General features: G+C 36.9%; 1 protein-coding gene across 6 annotated transcripts; it reads right to left on the bottom strand.

The window, feature by feature from the left end:
* Nucleotides 1-2,709: 2,709 nt before the first annotated feature.
* Nucleotides 2,710-23,776, bottom strand: TRA2A (transformer 2 alpha homolog). Of its 6 annotated transcripts, none has more exons than XM_081079859.1 (9): nucleotides 23,544-23,742; nucleotides 13,935-14,246; nucleotides 13,522-13,655; nucleotides 10,604-10,769; nucleotides 8,593-8,781; nucleotides 5,783-5,898; nucleotides 4,176-4,307; nucleotides 3,781-3,848; nucleotides 2,710-3,625 (listed from the first exon to the last, which is right to left on the bottom strand). In XM_081079859.1, exons 4-9 carry the CDS (start codon nucleotides 10,634-10,636, stop codon nucleotides 3,615-3,617), a joined length of 549 nt encoding a protein of 182 aa, XP_080935985.1. In that variant the 5' UTR covers nucleotides 10,637-10,769; nucleotides 13,522-13,655; nucleotides 13,935-14,246; nucleotides 23,544-23,742; the 3' UTR covers nucleotides 2,710-3,614. The 6 variants fall into 6 exon arrangements, with proteins under 6 accessions (XP_080935985.1, XP_080935987.1, XP_080935988.1 ...); XM_081079861.1 differs by having other exon boundaries at nucleotides 13,946-14,246; nucleotides 23,544-23,731; XM_081079862.1 differs by lacking the exon at nucleotides 23,544-23,742 and adding an exon at nucleotides 23,168-23,328 and having other exon boundaries at nucleotides 13,946-14,246.
* Nucleotides 23,777-24,018: the final 242 nt, after the last annotated feature.

Below are 24,018 nucleotides of genomic sequence, written 5' to 3'. Positions count from 1 at the left end.
GCTCCAGGTCCAGTTGTAGTTGTTAGTTGCAGGGGGCGCAGCCCACCATTCCTTGTGGGAAACGAGGAGTCAAACCAGCAACCTTGTGGTTGAAAGCCCACTGGCCCATGTGGGAATCGAACCGGCAGCCTTGGGCATTAGGAGCAGGGAGCTCCAACCACCTGAGCCACTGGGCCGGCCCCAATGAAGTTTTTTTAAACCTGTGAACACCATGCAGGGCTTCCCCATTGGGTAGCCTTTTTGGGGTCAACGATAATTATAGGGCAGAATTAGTCAATCACTATTAAGTATACAGGATATCATAGTTTGTATGCATTTTTTTGTTCTATCACGTAGTCTCTTTTCCCATAGTTCCATTAGTTTTTTATTTCACCATAGTTTTTGAAAACTGTTACCTTAATTTCATTTTGAGGTAACTTTGTAGTGTAGATGATTCAAAGTATAGCTTATTTTCCTTTAGTAAAATCTTAACACCTTTTGCTTCAAGAAAAGACCTCCCTTTCATATACTCTTGGTGGGAACATAAATTGACCTGTTAGTCTATTTGAATTTGCTTTCTTGGAAGGTAACTTAGACCTTTCCTGTTTTCTATATTCATTACTCCCCATTGATGGTTTCTCTCTCATCTTACCTTTTAATGTGTATTTCATGTAATTAAAAAATGCACTGATTTTGACCAACCCACTTAATTTAAAATTAGGTGGAAAAAGTAAATCCATACACCAGAAGCATTAAGTTTGGCATCAGGGATGAACACATTTTGAACAAATAAACCTTTATTTCACATTACAAATACTCTTAATTGCCATAAATATACAAAGGGTGCAAAAAAGATGTATACACATTTTAAGATATGGAAAAAATTATTGAAATTGTAATACTCAATGTATATAGATAACAAGATGAATAAGTCACGTTTGACCTGTGCAATTACAAGAGGTGCTCAAAGTGGTTACCCTCAGTGTCCAGATACTTATTACGGTGTACAACGTTGCTTGAGCAACGCTGACCAAAGTGTCCACTTACATACATTTTTTTGGTAACCCTGTACTTGTGCTTCACAGTTCTCAAGATGGTATGAAATTCAAATGTTCTAAGCCATATCCTAAAAAACCAAACAGCCAGGAAAGGCAATGGATTCTTGCTGAATCCATGGGCAATGTCTATGACAGGAGCTTTTATCCTCAGGGCTGCGCATAATGTCCATGTATTTGTATGTAAAATTGTTTTATTGTTTTTCTGCAAGTTCCTTTCTCCAGACTACTTCACAGGGTAAATAACCAGGATTAGAAAGCTGGTGTATATTCTTACAGATCTTATTGTACACACAAAACAATTTAAAAATCAAGTATTTGTATACAAATTGTTTTATATGTGCACTTTTCCCAAGAAGACAGATTGTAGTTTTTTCCAGATTTTTAAGGGCTCCATGACCCAAAAAAGATAGGAACCAGTCTGAAAGTTTCTTACCTTCAATGAGCTGAAAAAAATTCTTAGATTTTTACTTTAGTACTATAGGTATCAGAAAAGGCCCAGAACTATCCACTTTTATTTCTGATGTACACCATGCAATCGAACACATCTAGTCTTTAAACCTATGTATGTCTACATATATATGTAACATTACACCTGTGCACCCATTTCTGACAGTTCCCCTTTGTAAAAGAACTTGCCTCTTGTTAAAAACACTCCTCCCAACCCTTCTCTCCCCAGCAAGGCTCAGCCCTTGGTGATTATCTCTGTGCTCTTTCTCCAATATTCCAGGTATTCTACTGCCTTAAGGTCATTACATGAGCTGTTCCCTATACCTAACATGCTCTCTGGCCAGATAGCTACAAGGCTCCCTTCCTTACCTTCAGATTTTACTCAAATTTCTCCTTCTCTGGAAAGCCTTCAAAGACTGCCCTAAACTTGTGACCCGCTTACTCTCTTATTCTCCTTCCCTGCTTTTTCTCCATTAACATATATGTGATACATCTACATGTTTGTTTACTGTCTCTTCATATGGCTATTAGTTCACTTCCAGATTGTGACTGTTTTCTCACTTTTTGTTGATATACTGCTTCAATCTTTAAAATATTCCCATAGTCAACAGATTAATGTTCTGTTTAAGGTAGTGAATCTGTCTTTTAATAACCTGGCATACACAAAAGCCCTGTAGGGACCAACAAGAGATGGCTTTGTTCTTTGGATATCATCTTTATTGGCAAAAATTTTTTTTTTAAAGACAGACATTTTGAAAAGTAGCTTTTTAATAAAGATGTCTGAGGCACTTCAATACCACAGATCCTATCAATCTATTACACAGATCATAATAATCTAATTTTATTCCCATTGCTTTGAGGGAAAAAAACAAAGGAGCTCGTGGTCCTACAGCTTTTTATAAAACATCCTCCACATCTGCTAAAAAACTCTCCCCTTACATTAGCCATTTAAGTGTGTTTCCTACTAAAATGTGGGCTTCTTGAAGACAGTAACCGTATTATTTATCGTTCCTTCAGCATGATTCTTGATATTGAATACTTAGTATCGACAACTTGGTCAACAAAAAAGGCGAGAGAGAGTACAACAAAGGTTTTTAAAGACTGAATAAGAAACAAGGATTATACATTTAGGTTTAAGCAAAAAAGTCAGGAAAAAGGAAGGACTGGTTCCCAAATTAATCCAGTTTTATTTTCCCATTGTAACACAATAAAGAGACAGTTCCAATTTCGAAGAAATTAACTTTTATTTGAAAGGAGACTACTTTTCCCCACACATATCCTCTAAGGACTCTATACTATACAATAGCCTGCTTAACCATTGTCCTAACACCAAAATTTCTAACAGCAAAGTATACAATTGCTCTAAGTAATAAATAATAAAGGTTGTCCTTCACTGATTAAGGGAGTACTTCAACTTCAATAAATTCAACACAAAAACACACTTTTAAGTTTGTAAATTTTAACAGATGTATTTTAAATACAACATGTTTTATAGGCGCCCACAAGCTTTCCATTTTTAAAAAGTGACATAATTTTTAGGGTTCAAAATTCCTTTCTTCAAAAGAAATGACCAAGTGTTTTCTTTTATAGCTTCAAACTTTCTGCATTCAACTATTTGACTGCTCCATGCCACCCCTGACAAATTTGACATGACTGAACTACTTTATGTGTTACTATCTTCCCCAAAAGAAAGTTAAAAAAGGAGTTCCCTGTAAATGCAGACTTCTAACAGTGTCTAATACAGTATCTAACACAAAAGAAGCTTTAAAAAGATTTCTTTCCTCATTTAATTAGCCAGTTTATTTTCTATAAAAGAAAAAAAAAACCCAAAACAAACAAAAAAAACACAAAAAAACAAACCCCAAACAACACACCATTTACAAAGCATAACATTGGGTGCTCCTTTTTTTACTCAAGATGTTAAACTACTCAAAATGACAGTTACATCTTTAAGAGAATAAAAGGGGTGGAAAACAGCACTCCGACTGACAAAGTGTAGATGCTAAACAAACCGGAGTTTTTTAAGGGTTCTTTTTAAGATGTAGGAAGGATTAGAGAAATCCAGAATTAAACCACAAAACAGAAAGAGAGAAAAGATAAACATGTCCTCAACTGAAACCATTCTGTTTATCAATAGCGTCCTGAAAAAGAAAAACAAAAGGCAAAATGAGTTATAGTTTGACTTGCCTGTCCTTTTCCCAACTATCAACAGTCACCACACACCCCAATTTTCTACAATCAAGCATTAAAATTAGAGAAAAAGTTCTTAATGCTACAAAAGCACAAGAGCACATACGTGGGCTATAGGAACGAGATCTTGATCGTGATCTGTATCGACTATAGTAAGGAGATGGTGATCTTCTTCTGTAGGAAATAAAAGATTACTTAGCATACACATAATCCACTGAAGTAGAGGAAAATAAAAATTTCCTATCATGCAAATAACGGACCCAAGATAACTTTTAAGTTCTTTGTGTGCAAATCATACTTAAACAGTAAGTATATGCCACAATTGGCAAATACAGATAATTAACCTGTTCACAGCCTTTGAGATAATTTTTTCCTACTTTCTCAAGAAAGCGTCATATAAGATCTTTTAAATATTTTTATTAATACATATCAAACATCAAGTAAAAGTGCCAAATACTACTATCACCTAATTCAGAACAGAAATCCCAAGTTAAACATTACCTGTACCGGTAATCATAGTCTTCGTATCTGTCGTAACCACGCTCATACCCTCTCTCATAGTAAGAGTCTCGACGCCGGCCGCCTCCACCACCTCCACCACCCCCGCCGCCGCCGCCGCCTCCACCGCCACTACTGCAGGAAAACGTAAATATGTCACATCAGTGTGGAAGATTATTCTGCAATGTCATTTAATACAAAATGGTACTTTAAAAAAATAAAATAAAATAGGCGAAGGAGGTAAGATAAGGGAGAAAGGAAACCCTGTCATGCCAATTACCTCTATGTCTTAGCTGGCTAATGCCCATGGTATTCTGCTACGGCTTCCTATTCTTTACAGAAACAACCAGGAATGATTTCAACTCTCCAAACTATAAACTGCTCTTATTAATGCACTACCCAAATCAACAGCACTTTACAAGGTAAAATGACTGTGCTGGAAAACAATACTAAAATGCTAAGGTGTGTGTCCTTATGACTAATTCAAAGCAATTTAGAAACATCAAAAATTAAAAAGTAACCAACCCTAAACAGCAAGAAATGAACTACCTTACACTAAGGTCCAGCACTAAAACGATTTCAAGCTCTAGTACTAGTTTAAAGCTTTGGCAGTGAATTTAAACTAAGCCCTCTTTCCCTGCTGTATTCTCAACTCATCATAGGGACACCTGTTCACTTTAGCATCATAGGGACACTTGTTCAATTTAGTTTGCCAAATCCTACACTGTCCCCAGTAAGCTTTTAGTTGAAACTCTATATTCCTTCTTTCATTAAGACATAAATACTGTCTTTGGTTGTATTAAAACAAACAAACAAACAGAAAAAACCACACACACCATAAAAGCCTCAGTTTATGTTCTACACAATGTGAAAGCTGGCTTTTAAAAAACAAACAAAAAAAACATGCTAATTATCAATAAAACCCCTCCCTATACACAGAGGTTTCCAAGGTCATATAAGACTAGAAAGAGAATACTTTCTTAAGAGCATACAATATTTTTCTAGGATCTAATTTTTCTATTTTTATAGTACCATAAAAGGGCCAGAAATGCACTTCATTATTTTTATTTAGTGCTTGCTTGAATATGTATGTCCAGACACACATATTCACACGAGCATATGTACATATATGTGCAGTTGACCCTGGAACAACATGGGATTGAACTGCGCAGGTCTACTTACACATTTTGACTTTTTTTCCAGTAAAATACCTGTACTGTTTTTGATCTATGGTTGGGAGTGTGAGGACGCAGAGGGCTGACTGCATGCACTGATCCATGCTACGTTACACAAGGCACTTGAGTATCTTTGGATTTTGGTATCCACGGGGTGGATCCAATCCCTGGTGGATACTAAGAGACAACTAAGTTTTCGGGGAATCAAAAGTTATACATGGTTTTGACTGTGTGGAAGTCGGGGCCCCTAACCTCCGAGTTTGTTCAAAGGTCAACTGTATATATAAAAACTAAAGAAACTATATACAAATTAAATAACTTTCAATTTTAATTAAAGGAAATATCATTTTATCTTTTGACCCATCAAAATTTTTGTAGCCATTTCTGATGGATTTCTGGCTATAATAATCTAGCTTAGGAAACTTGAAATCTTACTGAGTTGGTCGGCCCATGTAGATGCCTGGTGTAGGTGTGTGCGCTCTCTTGGTGATAGAATAATCCACGCGAATTCTTCTACCATCCAGCTCCATTCCATTTGCCCTTTCCATAGCCTTTAAAGGAGAATAGGCATAGAATGTCATGCATAATTCACCAAGGATAAACTACCAAAATTGTAACAAATTTAACACATTTTTCTTTCAAAATTTCAAAACTTAAAATTGGGATAGCGGGCCAGCCCGGTGGCTCAGGTAGTTGGAGCTCCGTGCTCCTAACTCCGAAGGTTGCCGGTTCTATTCCCACATGGGCCAGTGGGCTCTCAACCAAAGGGTTGCCAGTTTAACTCCTGAGTTCCGCAAGGGATGGTGGGCAGCGCCCCCTGCAACTAAGATTGAACAGGCACCTTGAGCTGAGCTCCCGGATGGCTCAGCTGGTTGGAGCACGTCCTCTCAACCACAAGGTTGCCGGTTCGACTCCCGCAAGGGATGGTGGGCTGCACCCCCTGCAACTAGCAATGGAAACTGGACCTGGAGCTGAGCTGCGCCCTCCACAACTAAGACTGAAAGGTCAACAACTTGAAGCTGAACGGCGCCCTCCACAACTCAGATTGAAAGAATAACTTGACTTGGAAAAAAGTCCTGGAAGTACACACTGTTCCCCAATAAAGTCCTGTTCCCCTTCCCCAATAAAATCTTAAAAAAAAAAAGAAAAAGGGATAGGATCTTACACATTAATCCCTGCTAGATGCATGTCAATAATATTGACTTTTCTAATGTACATATGGACGCTTAAGTGGCCTGTGATGGAAGACTGAGGGCAGCAGCAACAGCCATAGAGAAAGAAGGAACTACCCAACTCAGGGAAGCCCTCATAACTCTGAGGCTGCCGTAATTAATTTCAATCTGGGCAAATCAAAGGAGAAACCACAACAGCTGACAAGTCTAAACTAGTCAGGACATTCCTTAGGCAACACACTGCCACCTAGTGAACTCCAAATATAAAGGAACCTTGAAATCTGTCAGTAAGTGCTCCTATGGTCTTTGTATCTGCATTCACTTTCCCCATGAGTTTGCCCTTTGACACTAATACCAATAAATTCAATAATACTCAACCACTTTAAAAAATCTGCAAGAAGTTCTTTGGAACTAAGTTGCCATTTTCATTTTATTTTACCGGGTTTAGAAATAAACCCGGGGGAAGAGGTATCAAGAGATAGGACAAACAAGTTTCGTATTAAAAAACTGTGATACGGTTCACTTCTAACATTTACTTAAGATCAGATATCCTGGTATTTCTAAATTTACACCTTTATCCCTTAATTGAGAACAGGAATAAACAAATCACAAATACAGTAGTCTCCCTTAACCGCAGTTTTAGTTATCCAATCAACCATGGGACAAAAATATGAAATGGAAAATTCCAGAAATAAACAATTTAAAACTAATTGTGTGCCATCCCTCTCAGGATGTGAACCATCCTTCTGTCCAGCATATCCACACTGTAATAAAGCCACCCTGCGCCCACTAATCATTTAGTAGCCATCTCTGTTGTCAGATCAACTGTAGCAATGACAGTGCTTGTGCTCAAGTAACCCTTATTTTACTTAATAATGGCCCCAAAGCACAAGTATAGCGATGCGAGCAATTTGGATTTGCCAAAGAGAAGCTGTATAATAAAGTGCTTCCTTTAAGTGGAAAAGGTGAAAGTTTGGTACTATTAGTGGTTTTAGGCATCCACTGGAGGTCTTGAAACATATCCCCACGGATAAGAGGGGACCACTGTATGTTAACACTAAAAACAAAACAAAATCATAATACTGACAAAACATTGGAGTGCCTATTAGAACGTCTATTACATAAATGTAGTAACATTTATTTACAACTGGAGGCACTATTTTGTTAGAATTAGCCAGGTTTTTCAAGCTCACCACTATTAACATTTTGAGATTGCTAATTTTATGTTGTGGGCACTATCCTGTGCTCTGTAGGATGTTTAGTATTATTCCTGGCCTCTACCCACTAGATGCCAATAGTCTTCATCATTTTTAAAAGATAGGTAACATTTATTATTATTGTTTATGTTACAATCAAGCACTCTTGATGCATACAGCAATAATGATCTACATATCCAACTGTCACATGGAAAATGGTACAAAAAATGCCAGTACTTGCCATTTCTTAAGGTTTGACAAAAACCTTAACAATGAGCCTCAAATTCCTTAAAGTGGAATTTTCTAACTCAATTGTGATAAATTTTTAGTATAGAGAAAGCAAGCCTACTGCTTCTTTTACACTCCAATACCTAATACATTAGAACGGCACTATATTAAATCACCAACATTGATTAGGATCATTCTGTTAGGCAAATTAAGAATGGTACTAAATAAAAATGAAAATGTACCAATTCTTCTCATGTATTACTTTTCAATTATAGAACAGAATGATAAATGAATAGAGAATAGAAAAACAAAGCTCTGTATCTATACACAGGCAGCTAATTAGACACAAAATTAAACAGATTAAATCTAAATACCATAATTCTAAAAAGTGAATTTAATCATCTGCTTGGAGCACTAATAAGGCTTATTCAAAAGAAAACACACACTTCAATTTTTCCCATTAACTCAGAAAGTGAAACTGGCCATTCCAATTGTAACACTAAAAGGCAGAGTTTGAATCAAGAATGAAAGAGGACATGATGTTTATGGAACTGCAAGTCTTGTTAATCAACCTTTAACAGTAACTCAATACTATAATCATGCACATTAGAAAATTTTCCTATTGACACAATTATAAAAACAAAATTACCTCCTTTGAGTCATCTATTCTCTCAAAATAAACAAAAGCAAATCCTCTTGACCGTCCAGTTCGCTGATCATAAACCACATTGACGCCACTCAATGGTCCATACCGAGAAAATACTTCACGAAGATCTCTCTCTGTTGTGTACAAACTGAGGCCAAACACTCCAAGACAAGTGTTGGGATCTGGATTCGCCTATTGAGTAAAGAGGTCATTTCAATTTAAGCTCCAAATTAAAATAAAAATTAAAACAGAAATACTTTGCTTGAACACGTCACCCAATGTATAAAGACTATATTGTTTCAAGTGACTTGGAAATAATATAAGAGGGGAAAAACCAGATGAGCCATGTCCTACAGTTCATAATACACCCACCCAAGCCTTGGCTAGAATATACTTCAGGTTATAGCCTGAGTAAAAACAATCCTACTCTCTAGCCCAGCAATTTTCAGAATTCATCCAAGAATTCACCCTTAGTTTAATGCCGTATTTTTAGCTTATCAAAATGTTTTATATCCTTTATAGATTTGTACTTAATCTGACTTCACCTGTAATTGCTGATTATACTGCCATTCCCCATTTTTATTCTTTAGCAGACTCCAGCAGTTAAATGATACAGTATCACATAAGCACAGCATAGAAGTTAAACACAGGAACATTAAGAATCAAGAGCCTGGTTGAAACCTGGGCTCTGCCAGTTAGCCAAAAGCAAATAAACCTCAATGTCACATATCCAAGATACGATTTCCCTATCTATACCATGGTAACTTACCTTACAGAGATGTTAAGTGTATTAAATGTATTAAAGAACTTTGCACAGTGCTCAATACTACAAGTGCTAACTATGAGGTGTGATAAAAAAAATATGGTGAATGTTTAAATAAAAAACAATTGATCAGAGTAGAAGACACATTGTCATTAATCCCCCTCAAAATACTCCCCCCAGCTTCAAAAACTTATCCCATCGTTCTTGCCACTTTCTAAAGCAGTTCTGGAAGTTCTTTTTCATGAGTGTCTTTAGTTGTGCCGTCGTGGCTGCCTCAATGTACTGAATCGATTCACAACATTTACTTTTCATGGTCATTTTGACTTTGCAGAAGAGCCAGAAGTCGAATGGTGCCAGATGTGGTGAATAAGGACACACTGTTGGTTTTATTTGACAGAAAGTGCTACATACCAGACGCAATGTGTGATACGAAGCCTTTCCATTGTGATCACCGAATGCCATCCAAGGGAAACAGAGGGCTCTTCAGTGGGAGGTGGGGGGTTGGGCCCGAAGCAGCGTGTGGAACCTTAGTTAGAATCAGTCGGGTGTGAGCTATTGTTGAGAGGTGTGTTTTAAAGTGTCCCGTAAATCATTCTCCATCACGACAACGCTCCGTGTCACACATCACTTCTAGTACAGCAATTTCAGTCAAATAAAAAGATTACGGTGCTTCCCCATCCACCTTGTTCACTGGATCTGGCATCGTGAAACTTCTGGCTCTTCCCCAAAATCAAAAAAATTCAGGACATCAAGGTAGCCACGACAGCGCAACTCAAGACACGAAAGGACTTCCAGAACTGCTTCAGAAAGTGGCAAGAAAGATGTGTAAGTGTGTTCGAAGCAAGGGGGAGTATTTTGAGGGGAATTAATAGCAATGTATCTTTTACTGTAATCATTTTTTTAAAATTTAAACGTTCACCGTATTGTTTGATCACATCTTGTATTACTAGTTTTTGGTGTTTCCTTGTTGCCCACCCCCATAAAACTTTTTATCTCAATATTCTCAACTCAGTTTATGCTTTCATTTTAATTCTTGGCACATACCGTTGCTTCCCAAATTTCGTCTCTTTTTACTCAAAAGTCAAGAAAAAATACTTAAATGCATGTAAACAATATTCATACACTCTAGAATGTTTCTGAAACACCACCTTTAAACAATGGTCTTGTCCTCATAAAAGCAAGATATTATGCTATGACTAAACACACATGAAAGACAAAATAAGTTTTCATCGACTTTTACAAATCACATACCCTGCTGCCTGTATGTCTTCTCCGGTTAGACATTGGAGAATGACTCCGGCTCCTTCGACGCCGGTATTCTGGTGTGTATGACCTACTTCGAGACCGTCTCCTATGAGAGTGAGAATGGGATCTGGATCGAGTGTAACGTCTGTGAGAATGCCTCCTTGACCTCGACCTTTGTGAGAAATAAATTTAGGTGAAAATACTGAAACAAAATGGCCAATGCCAAGGATCTACACATACATATATCCCTGCTTATTATTCTCAGCTCCTTTCTCCTTTCTGAGGAATCGCTATTCCTCCTCTTATTCTCTTTATCACTACAATATTGTCCTGTTCTCAGTCTATCCCTTGTACATTCAATCTCTTCACCTTACCTTACAAGAACGTTAAGGCTCTACTTTCTTTAAAAAGAAAAATAACAAAAAAACAAAAACAACTACCCCTGGGAATGAAATTCTGTAATATTCAGCGTGGATGAACCTTGAGGACATTATGCCAAATGAAACAAGTCACAAGAAAACAAATACTGTATGATTCCACTTATACGAGGTACTTAGTAGTCAAAATCATTCAGACAGAAAGTAAAATCGTGGTTGCCAGGGGCTAGGAGAAGAAGAGAATAGGAAAGTCATGGTTTAATGGGGATAGAGTTTCAGGTATACAAGAGATGAAGAGTTATGGAGATGGATGGTGGTGATGGTTGCACAACAATGTGAATGTATGTAATACCACTAAACTTTACACTTAAAAATGGTTGACTAAATTTTGTGTGTACTTTACCACAAAAGACAAAATAAATCACCAACTACCTACCATTACCACAATAAAATCCTTTGACTGAATCACTTACCATCTTCTCAATATTGTTCTGTATTCTCTTTACTGTTAAGTATCATTTCCTTTCCAATCTTTCTTTAACCTGCTGCAATCTAGCATCTTCTAAATTAATTCATCAACCTAAATGTCCAACTAATCTAACAGTCTTCATTTCTGTTTTTGTCTTCTGTTTTTGTCTTAAAGCTTTCTACAGCGTGTCACCCATTTCTCCATTGCCAATCCCCTAGTTCATCTATCTGATTTCTAGTTGCTCTCAACCAGTCCTCTTTCTTTGCCTATTAATGCAACAACAATTTCTTATTTACTATTCATTATGACCCATCCTTAACTAAATACCCAGACCAGTAGTGATGACAGCTATACAAAATAACTCCTATAAGGCATTCAATAAATGTTATAAACACTAAGGGCCAGAAAGTTTAGAAAGAGAGCACATGGGTGTAGGGAAGAAAAATAATGAGGGATGGCTGTTCAAAACAAAGAAGGCTAATAATAAAGCTGGGAGGCTTAATAGACTTTGCTAGGTAGAGAGGGGAAAGGTGTCCTAGGAATAGCAAGAGCAAAGGTTCCTTGGCAAGAAGACATGGAGATGTAATCAGAGGATTGTAAAACAGTACAATCTGCAAGGAATTAGGATACTTATAAAGGAAGTAATGAGAGGGAAGATTGGAGAAGGACTGAGACAACTTTGTGTAGAAGCTTGAATATCAAGCTGAGAGTACATATTCATTGAAGGTTGCAAACAATTAGAGGCTTCTGCGTGGGAATGAAAACAATAAAATGAGTGGCCTATTATCTAAAAGAAATTAATCATTTGGATGGTGGAATGAGGTATGTATGAAGAAAACTTATATTTGCGCAAGAATACCAAACAGGATATTTCCCATTTTCTTTAGACTGATTTACAGACTTAATTTAAAAAATAAAAACATTAATAAGAAAATTGGTCACTTAAAATGTTGTTACTTTTCAAATGGTAATGAAAGGTGAGACATGAATTAAAAACCCTTCAAGAGTGTCTATCTTTTCTCTAATCAGGTAGCAACAAGTATTATGAAAAAAAAAATTAAGGGAATAAAAAGTGTTCATGTTATTTAATGTTTTTGGGTGAAACATGGGTAGAGAAGTAAATCAAGTGATAAGAGAATAGATAAAAGGAAGAAATTCTAGGGTGAAGTCAGCAAATGGAATGTCCTTAAATGAAAATATGCTCACTTCTGTTTCTATACCCAAATTCTATTCAATGGTATTCTGCACATGTGCATTTAATTAAACAGAATGGTTAGTAAATCAAAGCACTGGGCTGATACAACACAGAAGAGGATATAACTATGGACCTCAAGAAAAGTCCAGTCTTTTAACTGATTCTTCTGTCTCATGCTCCCTTGCAAGCAGACTCTACTCAAAAACATAAATTATGTCTCCATTCAAGACATTACAATGACTTATCAAACTAACTGCCCAGGCTGCTTTTCCTTACCCCAATACACCGGGGACATCTGATACAGTGAACATTGCCAGAGTTTACTAGAGTTTTTGTTGTCAGGGAAGATGGTAGTGGTAGGGACTCTGAATCACCCAGGGATTCCCCACCATGCACCCCAAATTACACCTGACCAGAATTCTACCCTGAACCTACTCAGGTCAGAATCTTCAGGCATAGGACGTGGCTGGAATGTCAATCTTGAAAAAGCATCTCATATCATTCTGATAACCAGTACAACATACATAATACATACATCAACTTCCTCTGCACTAAATTACACGCCAAGTCTCCAATGGAGAAAATTATCTTTTTGTTGTGCAAATATTATTGAAATAAAACCAAACTCTACTCCTTAAATGCCAAGTACATTTAAACCAATTGACATATTTGTTTTAATTGGCCTTAGCAATGACTCTTCCTTTAAATCTTAATCTAGAATATATTATTTCTAAACTCTGCAATTTGAGAAACACTACGTGATTGTGTGTCTTTGCTGAAATTTCTATACAATCCCGCAGCAAAACTGAGGGATTTAGCAAAAACCATTTTGCCCTGAAAAATCCAAGGAAAGCATTTTAAGCATTACTTTAAAAACACATACCTGGATTTTGATCTTGATCGAGAATGGGATTCAGAATGTTTGGAAACCCTTGATGGACTACGAGATCCTGACCTGCTCTCCGATTTTACACGAGCAGGAGTTCCAGTTGGAGATTTTGACTGAGAGCGAGACTCCTAACAAAGAAGACAGTATTACAAATGGCACTGGTCACGCAGATGCCTAACACCTAACATTTAAGTACCGTAATTATTTATATTGATTGCTCCTGAAAAACAAATGGTTAGGCAACACCCTCCAGAAAAAATTTCAGCTCATTAATAACCCAATGTTAATACTGCTAACTGTCCTCAATAATTCCCTACTTGAACCAGAGCACCAATTCTCTATTAACTAAGTAATCATGCAAATTCATCTACAACTTGATCATACAGACACTGGAACATAAACCATACATTTACTTAACCTAGGACCCATTCATTCTTCCAGATTCTTTTAATTCTACTTCACTCTTGCTTTCTACTTCTCTTCATTCTTCATTGAGTTTTTCATTTTTCATACTTCGTGTATTCTTCCCCAATTCAAACAATTCAAAATAGCCTTAAAAAAATATTCAAGTGCTTCTATCTGACCAATCTTCTGTTCAATTTTTTCCCCCATTCAATTTTAATTTTCTGATCTTTAATACTTTTCATTAGCCTTCTTTTATCTTGATTTATCTTCCACATTCTTGGAAAAAACTCTTCAATTTCTTCACGAACATTAACCTTAATGGAAAAAGAACATTTAGTATATTTAAGCACGTGGGGATTATAAAACTCTGCTGGAGTTCAGAATGTTATCTACCAAATGGAAAAGCCAGCAGGTAAAGTGCAAATAACTAGTTAATTTAAAAAAACAATTTTATAATCTTTAAAATTGTTCAAAAGTCTACTTTCTAAAAATTAAAGAGAATTTACTGAATTTCTCTAAATGTTTTCACCATACTCTTCACCCTCCTCCCCTTTCATGTTTCATCCTAATTCCTAAAATGTGAACAATTTTAATATAGTTATTCAAGCATAAATCTAACATTAACTGCAATCCCCCCTCTATGCTTTACATTTTCACTAATTTATAACCTGAAGATTCTTAGTGATCTTAAAATAAGCTTCCACTAAGCCATGCTAAGATATCAAAATATATATAGTTAAAGCAAAGCATCCTAGGCTGAAGTATCTGTACACACCCATCTGAACTCAAACATAGGACACATGCTGAGGTTCAAAGAAGTAGAAAAATTAGTAAAATTATGAACATATCCCAATTTTGTTTGACCACTATCTTTGCTTACTCTGACGTAACCAGAAAAATATGTTCTGAAGTAAAAATAAGCACATTGAAAAATGGGGAAAGCATGAAATTCTTCAAATTTCCCCCTTTGGCTCGTAAATTCCTTACGTATGTATTTTTGCAACTGTGTCATTTAAAAATTCTGTATTATCCATGACGTATCAAAATGTACAAGAAGTGATTACAAAATTAGTAGCGCGGGCTTTCTTTTTTGATCCCACCTTTTTGTTCAGTTTTTACATATTTTATGCAGTTGTGAATATCTGTACTCCCCTCAGTGACTACATCTTATAACAGAAAACTGACTGACTTCTGAAAAAGTTGAATATAAATCAAAACTTTCCAAATCAAGTAATTTAAAACTGATCAAGTCTTCCTTTTTTTTTTTTTTAAATTTGACTGATACATGAGGCACCTATGACCAAAGTACAACGGACAATTTGGTTTCTCTGCCCATTTAAGCCTTGATAAGTACTATAAATAATTATCCCAATTTCACACCAATTTTCATTTATACCAGAAGACGACCATGCAACACCTTAAAACTTTACTTTGCATTTAATGGCAAAAGACTTATTTATCAAAAACTGTACTAATGCTGCGAAGCCTATTTATTTTTTCAGCGGAAAATAAAACTGAAATATATTGCTACCTTTCTGTTCAATATTAACCTTCCCCTTTTAGCCACACACAATAAGTCCTTCACCACATCTCACATACTCTCTAAATTCCTGGACGGATGCCTGCAGCAGGCACAGCAATACTCAATACTTAAATAAATAAATAAATAAATAAATAAACAAACCAACAAAGTAGGACTAATTTGCTCCTAATTGAAGTCTCACAAGCTGGTTCATCAGCTAAGGTGATACAAGTTATCTTCCCCTCTCTCTTTTGGCTTTCCCTTATATATAACAGATAGGCTGGTAAAACATTCATTTATGCTACTGCTGAATAGCAGTAGATGGAATAGGATCTATAAGCATCACCACAACCCTGTTATATATACACATATCAGAAGGTTTTGGGCTCTATGACATTGTAAAACATTTCATTTCATTTGACTAAGATAGAAATCAAAATCTTACATTAAAACCCAACATTTATTCTTAAATGTTTATGTGAAGCTTTTTGTTATGGGATAAAAATTTTATGGTCCAAATACATGTGTATATTTGATTTTCAAGTCTTCCCTTATAAGCATAACTAACAGTTGAAAATTATTCAAGTGATGAAAATTACCACTTCTTAGGAATTAATGTAAACAAGGTAACTCAGTAACTTCTTAAAGTTTGAATCCCAGTTCTGGCATAGCAACATATTGGGGGGAAAAATGCAATTTTCCTTTTAGTTTGTTATGAAAGTATTAAGATATTACAAAATATCTTTTCAAAAGACACCAGCATATTTTTAAAGAAGGCTTGCTTTTCATTTTTCAAGGTGTCACAAATACCTAACCTACTTTGTTGTCTCTCCTTCAGTTTTGATACCAGAGAAAACTAAACCTGCTTACATTTCTTCTTGGAATCATTCAAGGTTAAGAAACAGTCCTTTTCATTATTAGTTTCAGATGTACAAAGCAACAGTGACTAGACATTTACACTCCTCACTAAGTGATAACCCCACCAAGTCTGCTACCCATCTGACAACTGTACAAACAAGCTATTACAGTACCACTGACTATATTCCCTATGCTGTATTTCACATCCTGTGACTACATATATTTTAAGATTACAGTTGATAGTATTATTTTATATTAGTTTCAGGTGTACAGTGTAGTGGTTAGGCATTTGTGAGAAACAGTCCTCTTAACTCCCCTTTAACTCCTGATTACAAAGCTGTCACTATCGTTTTAACCTCCCAAAACAATTTAGAGACTAGAGATGAATAAACTACAAATATAAACTTTTAATTCTTCAGAATTATTTTTACTATACCTAAAAAATGGCCTGTCATAATAACTAGCAGTTAAGTCTTCACACAGAAAAAGAGTTGCATTAATATTTACCATTTTTAAGCAACGTATTTCTCAAAAGCTGGTACCAAATAAATGCCATTTTTACTGAACTGTGCATTAGCAACCAGGCTACAATAGGCCCTTCATAGACAAATGCTAGTTTATCCTTTTCTACTTTTGACTTGTAACCAAATCACATCATGAATTTTAATATAAATCTAACTACTATAAACCAGAAGCCAAGCAGAAAGTTCTCACAGTACAATCTGTTTAAATGATGTGTGTTTGTTCTTTTAACTATTCTTTATTATCAAGGTACCTATCTCTGGGGTTAGCTGAAGGACACAACCAAAAATAAAAAGGAGGGAGCTAACCGTAAATATTAAGAGTATTCAATAAAGTAGTCTAAGAACCATGTTTCTTTTCTGTGTTAAAATACAGTTGTATTTTACACATTGAAAATAACTATGTATTCCTTTAATCAGGATAATGTATTATTAAATATATGCACACACTGTCGCAGGACATGAACAACTACGCAAGCAATAACTGCCGTGTCTTTTAATACAGCTAACATAGGTGGAAAAAATTCCAACAATATACATGTGTAACACTTAAAGCCCATTAAATAAACACATAAATCAACATAAATGCTATACTGTAACCAATTCTAATATTATGGTAAGGCAAATTCTATGCCAAGTAATAGTGCCAAGTTTAAACAAATTCAAGTCTATATGAATATAGTATAAACTTTTAAAACAAACTTTCTCAAAGTATATTTTCCTACTACTTTATGAAACTGGAGATCTATTTCCATAGAAATACACTCGTGCATTTAGGTAAACTGTATGTGTGTGTAGGGGTACTTACATTACTCAAATAACTTAATATTTATTGTACTAAGAACTTCGCTCTCTAGGACCTGTGGGAAACCTGTGTTGACTCAATTCTTTAATTTCAGTCTACAGACAACAGTTTTGCCTCCTTTCTCTTGAGTATGATAGACTTTTTCTTTTACAGACTCTTAGGCTTAATATGAGAAATATTCCCAGTCTCTCCTTAACCCATAGCTGCTACTAGAGCAATTCCTTAAAAAAAAAATACCAATTGCTCACAACAGCTATTTTAAAACAACAATTTCCCTTCTTTTGAGGTCGTATCTGAATGATGCATTCTAAATGAGGTTACAGTGGTCTTTGTACCACTGTGTCTATATGCTCTAAAGTTTCGAATAATTTTGGGAACGATCAACAAAGAATTGGCACTTATACATATATAATCAAATTTAAACTCATGTCATAACTGTGAAATTACCTGTACAATTTATAATATTTTGTACAAGTTTAATTTAAATGTGGCTCATAAACCAGCCAGCTTATTTCATGATAAACTGTCATTTCCAAAAACCTGGTGTATAAGCAACAATTTCAAAGGTATAGAAAAGTTTATAAGGACTAAGATGTCCTCTCAGGTACATTAAAAGCCAACAGATAGCAATTGAAAGCAAACTACTGAGAACCTGTTACAGAACTCTAATTATGTTCTCATCTTCTAACGTCATGAAGTATTTATGAATCTTGAGTAACACTACATGGCCTGAGTTCAAAGGAAAAATCATAACTTTTCTTCTACCTCAGATTGGTCAGGCCTCCTCACTTACACTTTTGGTGACAATCATGAAACAATAAGAAGTAACCACAATAATACATGGTAGTAATTTAAAGGAGGTAAGGGAAACCACATTTCCTTTCATATTCCCCTCAAACTCTTTTACAGTGTTTACTGATTCTTTCCCCACCATGATCTTTACCATTTTTCTCACCTCTACTCCTGTCCTGCTAAATCTGTTAGGACATATGAACAAATATCATTATTAACTCAGCATGTGAATATATACCTTTTTACAAAGGTCCCAGGGTTAGTTATTTGATGCCTAAGCATCCACTGAGACTACAAAGTTTTCACACTGTCTGACAAGTTCTAGAAAACTATGCTGATTATTCACAGCCATTTCACACCTATCATATTACGTGTTATACCAGAAGTAAATAATTTCAGTTCATTTACAAAATTAAGTCCATAAAGTTTACTTGTATTTTTTTAACGACTCATTCCTAAATATTTAAATCCCTTGATATTCTTTAACATCGCAAGACTATTTTATTTTCTCTTAAGAATGGTACAAACCATAAGCACCATGTATGTCAAACCTGTAAAGTTAGTTATGTACTATGGTTACAATTCACTGCGTTGCTCCTTTTTAAAATCCTACTTTCTAGTTCTATCGAGCAAATTAGCAACCTTCGGTGAAAGAATTTTAAATATAAAAACCTTTGAGCATTAAAATATTTCAAGTTTACAAATTCTTTGCATGAATAGTGGGAGTTTTTGATTAAAAAATGCATTAAAACTGGATGATGGTACTTAGTTTTAGGAAACTAAACCCAAGAAAATAAGACTGTCTCAAGTTTACTACTACACCTGTTATAAGGAAGCCTCACTCTTTTGTAACATGTTGATGTTATGAGAGGAAATTAAATTGCTGAAGAAGCTGAACTAAGTTTTTTTAAAAAACTAAAGTGCTGACATACTTATCTGTAAAATAGGGATTCAACTTTATTTACATTATTTTTTTAAAAAGGAGGAGAGAGGGCAAACCTCTCTAGTACCCTCACACTTAAAATTTTCAGCAGAAAATTAAAAAACCCAGTTTAAGGACTTTTTTAAAAAAAGGAACAAGTCCTCAAGCTGGATTTTGAATGGCACAGTCATCACCCCTATTATTACAAATCAGGTGTCAGAGAATAAACCTTCCCCTTTTTCTGCTGTTCATCAAAGTATTAACACACACAAATTTTAATTCCAAATTGGTACAGATGAATTTGTTTGGCTCTTCACTTATGTCATCCAGTCAATCTCATATATTAAGAAGAGGAACCCTAAGTAAGTCTAAATAAAGTAGGAGCAAGCTCTCAAAAGGGAACAATAAGTAGTAATTTTCCTCTTCAACTGTACTACAAAGCATAAGACAATTGTGGAATTATAAGCTGGATTTCTACATGATAATCATTAACCTCCATTAAAAACACTGGGCCATTGTATTAGAAAAAAATTGGACTCAATGTTTTTTTCTAAAGGACATTAAAATTTTTTGAGATTGAAACCCTAATTTTAGTTGAAGCTGTGAGAAGTGAATAATTGATTTTTTGAAGATAATATGCAAAGTCATAGCTCCAGTGCCAACCTAAATCCCAGCTCTAAAAGACATTTTCACTTAAAATATCCCAAGAAACTGCTTTGATGACTCTATTGATTTTAAGGGCACCACTATTCTCCTGGATCACTTCAAAATGTCTCACTCATTCTTTACATCCCATTGATGTCCTGTTTAGATCAGATTTTTTATAATTCCCTTCCTTAAATATTTCAACTGTGTTTTGCTGCTCCTCCTGTACTAGTCTATTCTTTGCTAAAATTCTTTTCGTTATGCAATTCCCAGAATTAAGAATCCAGAAATGGCTCCTTACTGCACATTGGATTAAGTCCGAATTCCTAAATCTAAAACTCAAAACCCTGCATATTTAGTCTGACTGCCTATTTAGTCAAATCTATCATCTCTCATTATTCCAGCAACCTACTAATTGTCACACTCATGTATTAATTTTCCTAATCATGAGATACAGTGTAAGTTTTACATATTAGGTAAAGTTTTTCCTTTCCCATAGCTCACGAAACTGCTCAGCTCCATTTTCTGAATTCCTTATTAATTCTATCGCACAGTACTTGATTATATACTTACTTGTACCCAGATTTGAGCTGTAAGTCATCTCAAGTAAGACTTCAAGTTCTCTTTCCCTGAACCTCCCCTTTTTTAATAAAAAGGCAGCAGATGCTCAGCAGATTCACCTCAGGCAGAAGGGAATTTCGGTTGGTTAACTCTAAGGGTTACTTATAACTAAATTCAGTCAATTATATTTTCTTTCCTAAAGTTCTTTTACTCCAGTCCGTTACAATGGAAGCGGCATTAACCTATAATAGAAAATTAAGCTCCCGTATCTGGTTTTTAGCAAAATCCATTAATGGTGAGACACTGAAGTACAGTGCACTCTTTTTAAAAAAGCCAATCAAAATATACACAGCATAGGTTAAGTATGCAATGAGCAAACGATTGGGACTCTCCAATTGCTGGCCACATGGTTTTTGGGTCTTAGTTTTTAATTTCTAAAATGGTAAGAGTACTCCAGCCCTTGGAAAAATTATTGTGAGGAGTAAATTAGAAAATACATCATTTTTTGGGGGAGGTATAGATTCTAAAATTATACAAAAGTAGGAACTATTACTGTTAGCCCAGTTTCTCTAATGTGTTCTACAGTCTCTAGAAAGTTACCTTCTAATTCTAAATATTTTTTCAGTAAGATGGTGTTATATGTGCTGTTTATTCTGTAAAGAAAATGAAATCTGAATACTGACCTATCAATTTTTTCTCTATTTTAGTCGTGAGTTTGAAGTATAACAATTACTTAAACACTTCAAAAACATTGTGAAAATCCTTTCTAAATGGTGATTAATTTAGATACAAAGAACACAAAAATTATATTCTGTAAAAACTTTTTAAACTGTGGTTTTGTGTTGAGATAAAAAGATCACTGTACTTTAAAAACCAAAAGCACTAGTGAATTGCTTTAGAATTAAAAAAAAAAGGTAAAGTACACCCTTAGAAAAGCTTCTGGCATTCTTCTAATTCTTTAACCAATTATGAATAAAGACAATTACCTCAACCTACAAAAAAAAGACATAATAGGTGAGCGTGGGCACATTCATTATTCAATCTGAGTTCATTCACACTAAAATACATTTGGTATCACAGCGTGAAAAACTATTTTCTATGGCCACAAACACTATTGGGGGGGGAGGTAAAAACCCCTTTTCTATTAAAATAAATTAATATCTACATACATTTTAGCTTACAATTGGGTGGAAGTCATCTATTAGGTGGGTAAAAGGATAATTATCTAGAACTTGCTCCATTCCTCCACTTGACGACTAATTAGAAAAAATAAGAACTTAGAGGGAAACCAGGTCCCAAATAATCCTTTTCACTTCTCCACAAATCAAAACAAACATGAACAAAAATAATTTTTTTACAATTGAAGGAAAAACTAATGGACAGCAGAATTCCCATAACTACCTAACATTTTCAAAACAAGCAGCAGCTGACCGCCATCAAGTGCTTTTATTACATGATTTTAAAAAGTTTCGCTGGGACAATAATCAAGGAGCAGGTTCAACCAACCATACTCATTTATATCTATGCTCCAGATTTTATTGTAAAAATCCAATCTTAGAAGCACTGAAAGTAGCTCTTTTGTTTCTAATCTCTTTAAATCTCTTTTCTCAAAAAGAACAGAAGCCCAAATCCACCTTCTGATTTAGCTGTCTAGTTCCAGGTGTTTATCCAATGACCTTTTAAAATATTAAAAAAAAAAGCATTCCATCCAGCACACACCGTAAGTGTTTTTTTATGCGTTTCCCCTGGTGACTGAAATACCAACACAGCAGCCAGAACAGCTGCCCGCAGACACCCTTTGCTTTTCTGCGTTCCACACTCACTTCCATTAACGAGGGTAACTTCGGAAATACAACTCCAACGTTGACAAACGTCTAATGCATTTACGCTAACGACAGCGTGTCTTTGTGATGTTTACGTCCATCCACCCCAAAGAGTGCAAACCTCCGAGCCCTCTCTGCTGAAGGAGGGGTTGAGAGAAGGAGTGGGAGGAGGGCCTGACGTTTTCAGGTAACGTTTTGAGTTAGAGAACAGGATAAACTGACTAGCTATTTCTAAAAATACTGAGCCAAGAAACGTGTTCAGTTACGTAAGACTAAGACAGAAGGTTCCTGTCGCTTATGTTTGTTTGTTTGTTTGTTTGAACCGTAAAACGCCTGTACAGGAGCGGTCAGTTTTCAGAGGAAACGTCACAGGAAGAAAAGCATTAGCAGTTGAGAGAGAGAGGGAGGGAAAAAGGCACCCATCAGCAAGGCATCAGAATTAAACAAGGCGTTGTGGCACGTCTACATGTTGAAAGGAAAGCAGAAGGGGCATTAGGACGGGGCACAGGGCTCCGGGCGTCGTTTTCCCCGCACAGCTCTCGTCCTAAGAACGCTTAAGGGTCGCTGCGGTCGCTGCCTGACCACTTCCTTGCGCTCGTCCCACCTTCAACCTCAAGGCGTTCGCCTTTATAGACGCCACGCCGCCGGTTCCCACAGAGACGCGGCCGCTCACTGCAACACAGCCAAGGAGACACAGGCCCCGCGAGTCCCCGCCGGCGCCGCCCGCCCGGACGGCAGCCCCGCTCCGCGGCTCGGGGCCGCCGGCACGGCCACCGCAGGACGCACCTACTATCCGGTCGGAGGGGACCTCCCTGCCGTCTCCTCCCGCCCCACCGCCACGGGGCCCCAAACCTCGGAACGGAGACGAGCAAGGCTCAGCGGGGGGAAGAAGGGCGGGCGCGCTGCAGGGGGAAATCGGACCCAGGAGTCCAGGCATCAGTCAGTCTCTAGAACAGGGGGCGGGGGTCATCCGTGGTGTTTGGGGCAGGAGGGGGACCCAGGAGCCATCTTGGGAGGTGAGGAAGCAACCGCGATGGCGCCCGAGGCTGCTCCCCAAAGGCCCCCGCAAAAGTCCCCGCAACCCAGCCCGACCGCGCTCGTCCCCGTGACACCCCGAGCGTCGGGCCGCCGCCGAAGACGGCTCCCGCGGCTTTGTACTCACTCTGCCCTCGAAGTTGTTCTCCTCTACATCACTCATGTCGGCCAGGCGCTCCCCAGAATTAAATAAGAGACAAGTCTCGGCTTGAAGGCCTACGGCCTAATCAACCCGCCGACTGGACCGTGGGGAGAAGGAAAGAGTCGGCAACAACGGCCGCTACACTCCACTCCCACTCGGTCTCAGGCTCCTGCAAGATGGCGCCGCCGCCGCCAGAAATCTCCCGGCCTCGCTAGTGCGCAGCGTAAGGGGGCGGGACGTCTCTGTGACGTCAGAGCCCCGCCTCCCGCGATGCTTTGTTGCGGGTTTGGCCTCGGCGGCCGGGTGGCGTGTGCTCCAAACCTCGTGCGAAGTAACCTAATCTCCAGCGTTGGCCTCCGAACTTCAGACTCCTTTCTAATGCATCAGTCCTTTTGAAGATGTTCCGTCACCAGATGAGCTCTTATTGACCTTGACTCCTTTATATATGTATATATATATA

This window comes from Rhinolophus hipposideros, assembly GCF_964194185.1.
Source record: "Rhinolophus hipposideros genome assembly, chromosome: 18".
Taxonomy (NCBI): Eukaryota; Metazoa; Chordata; class Mammalia; order Chiroptera; family Rhinolophidae; genus Rhinolophus; species Rhinolophus hipposideros.
The sequence above is the reverse complement of the archived record's forward strand: the minus strand, read 5'-3'. Positions and strand labels throughout refer to the sequence as shown.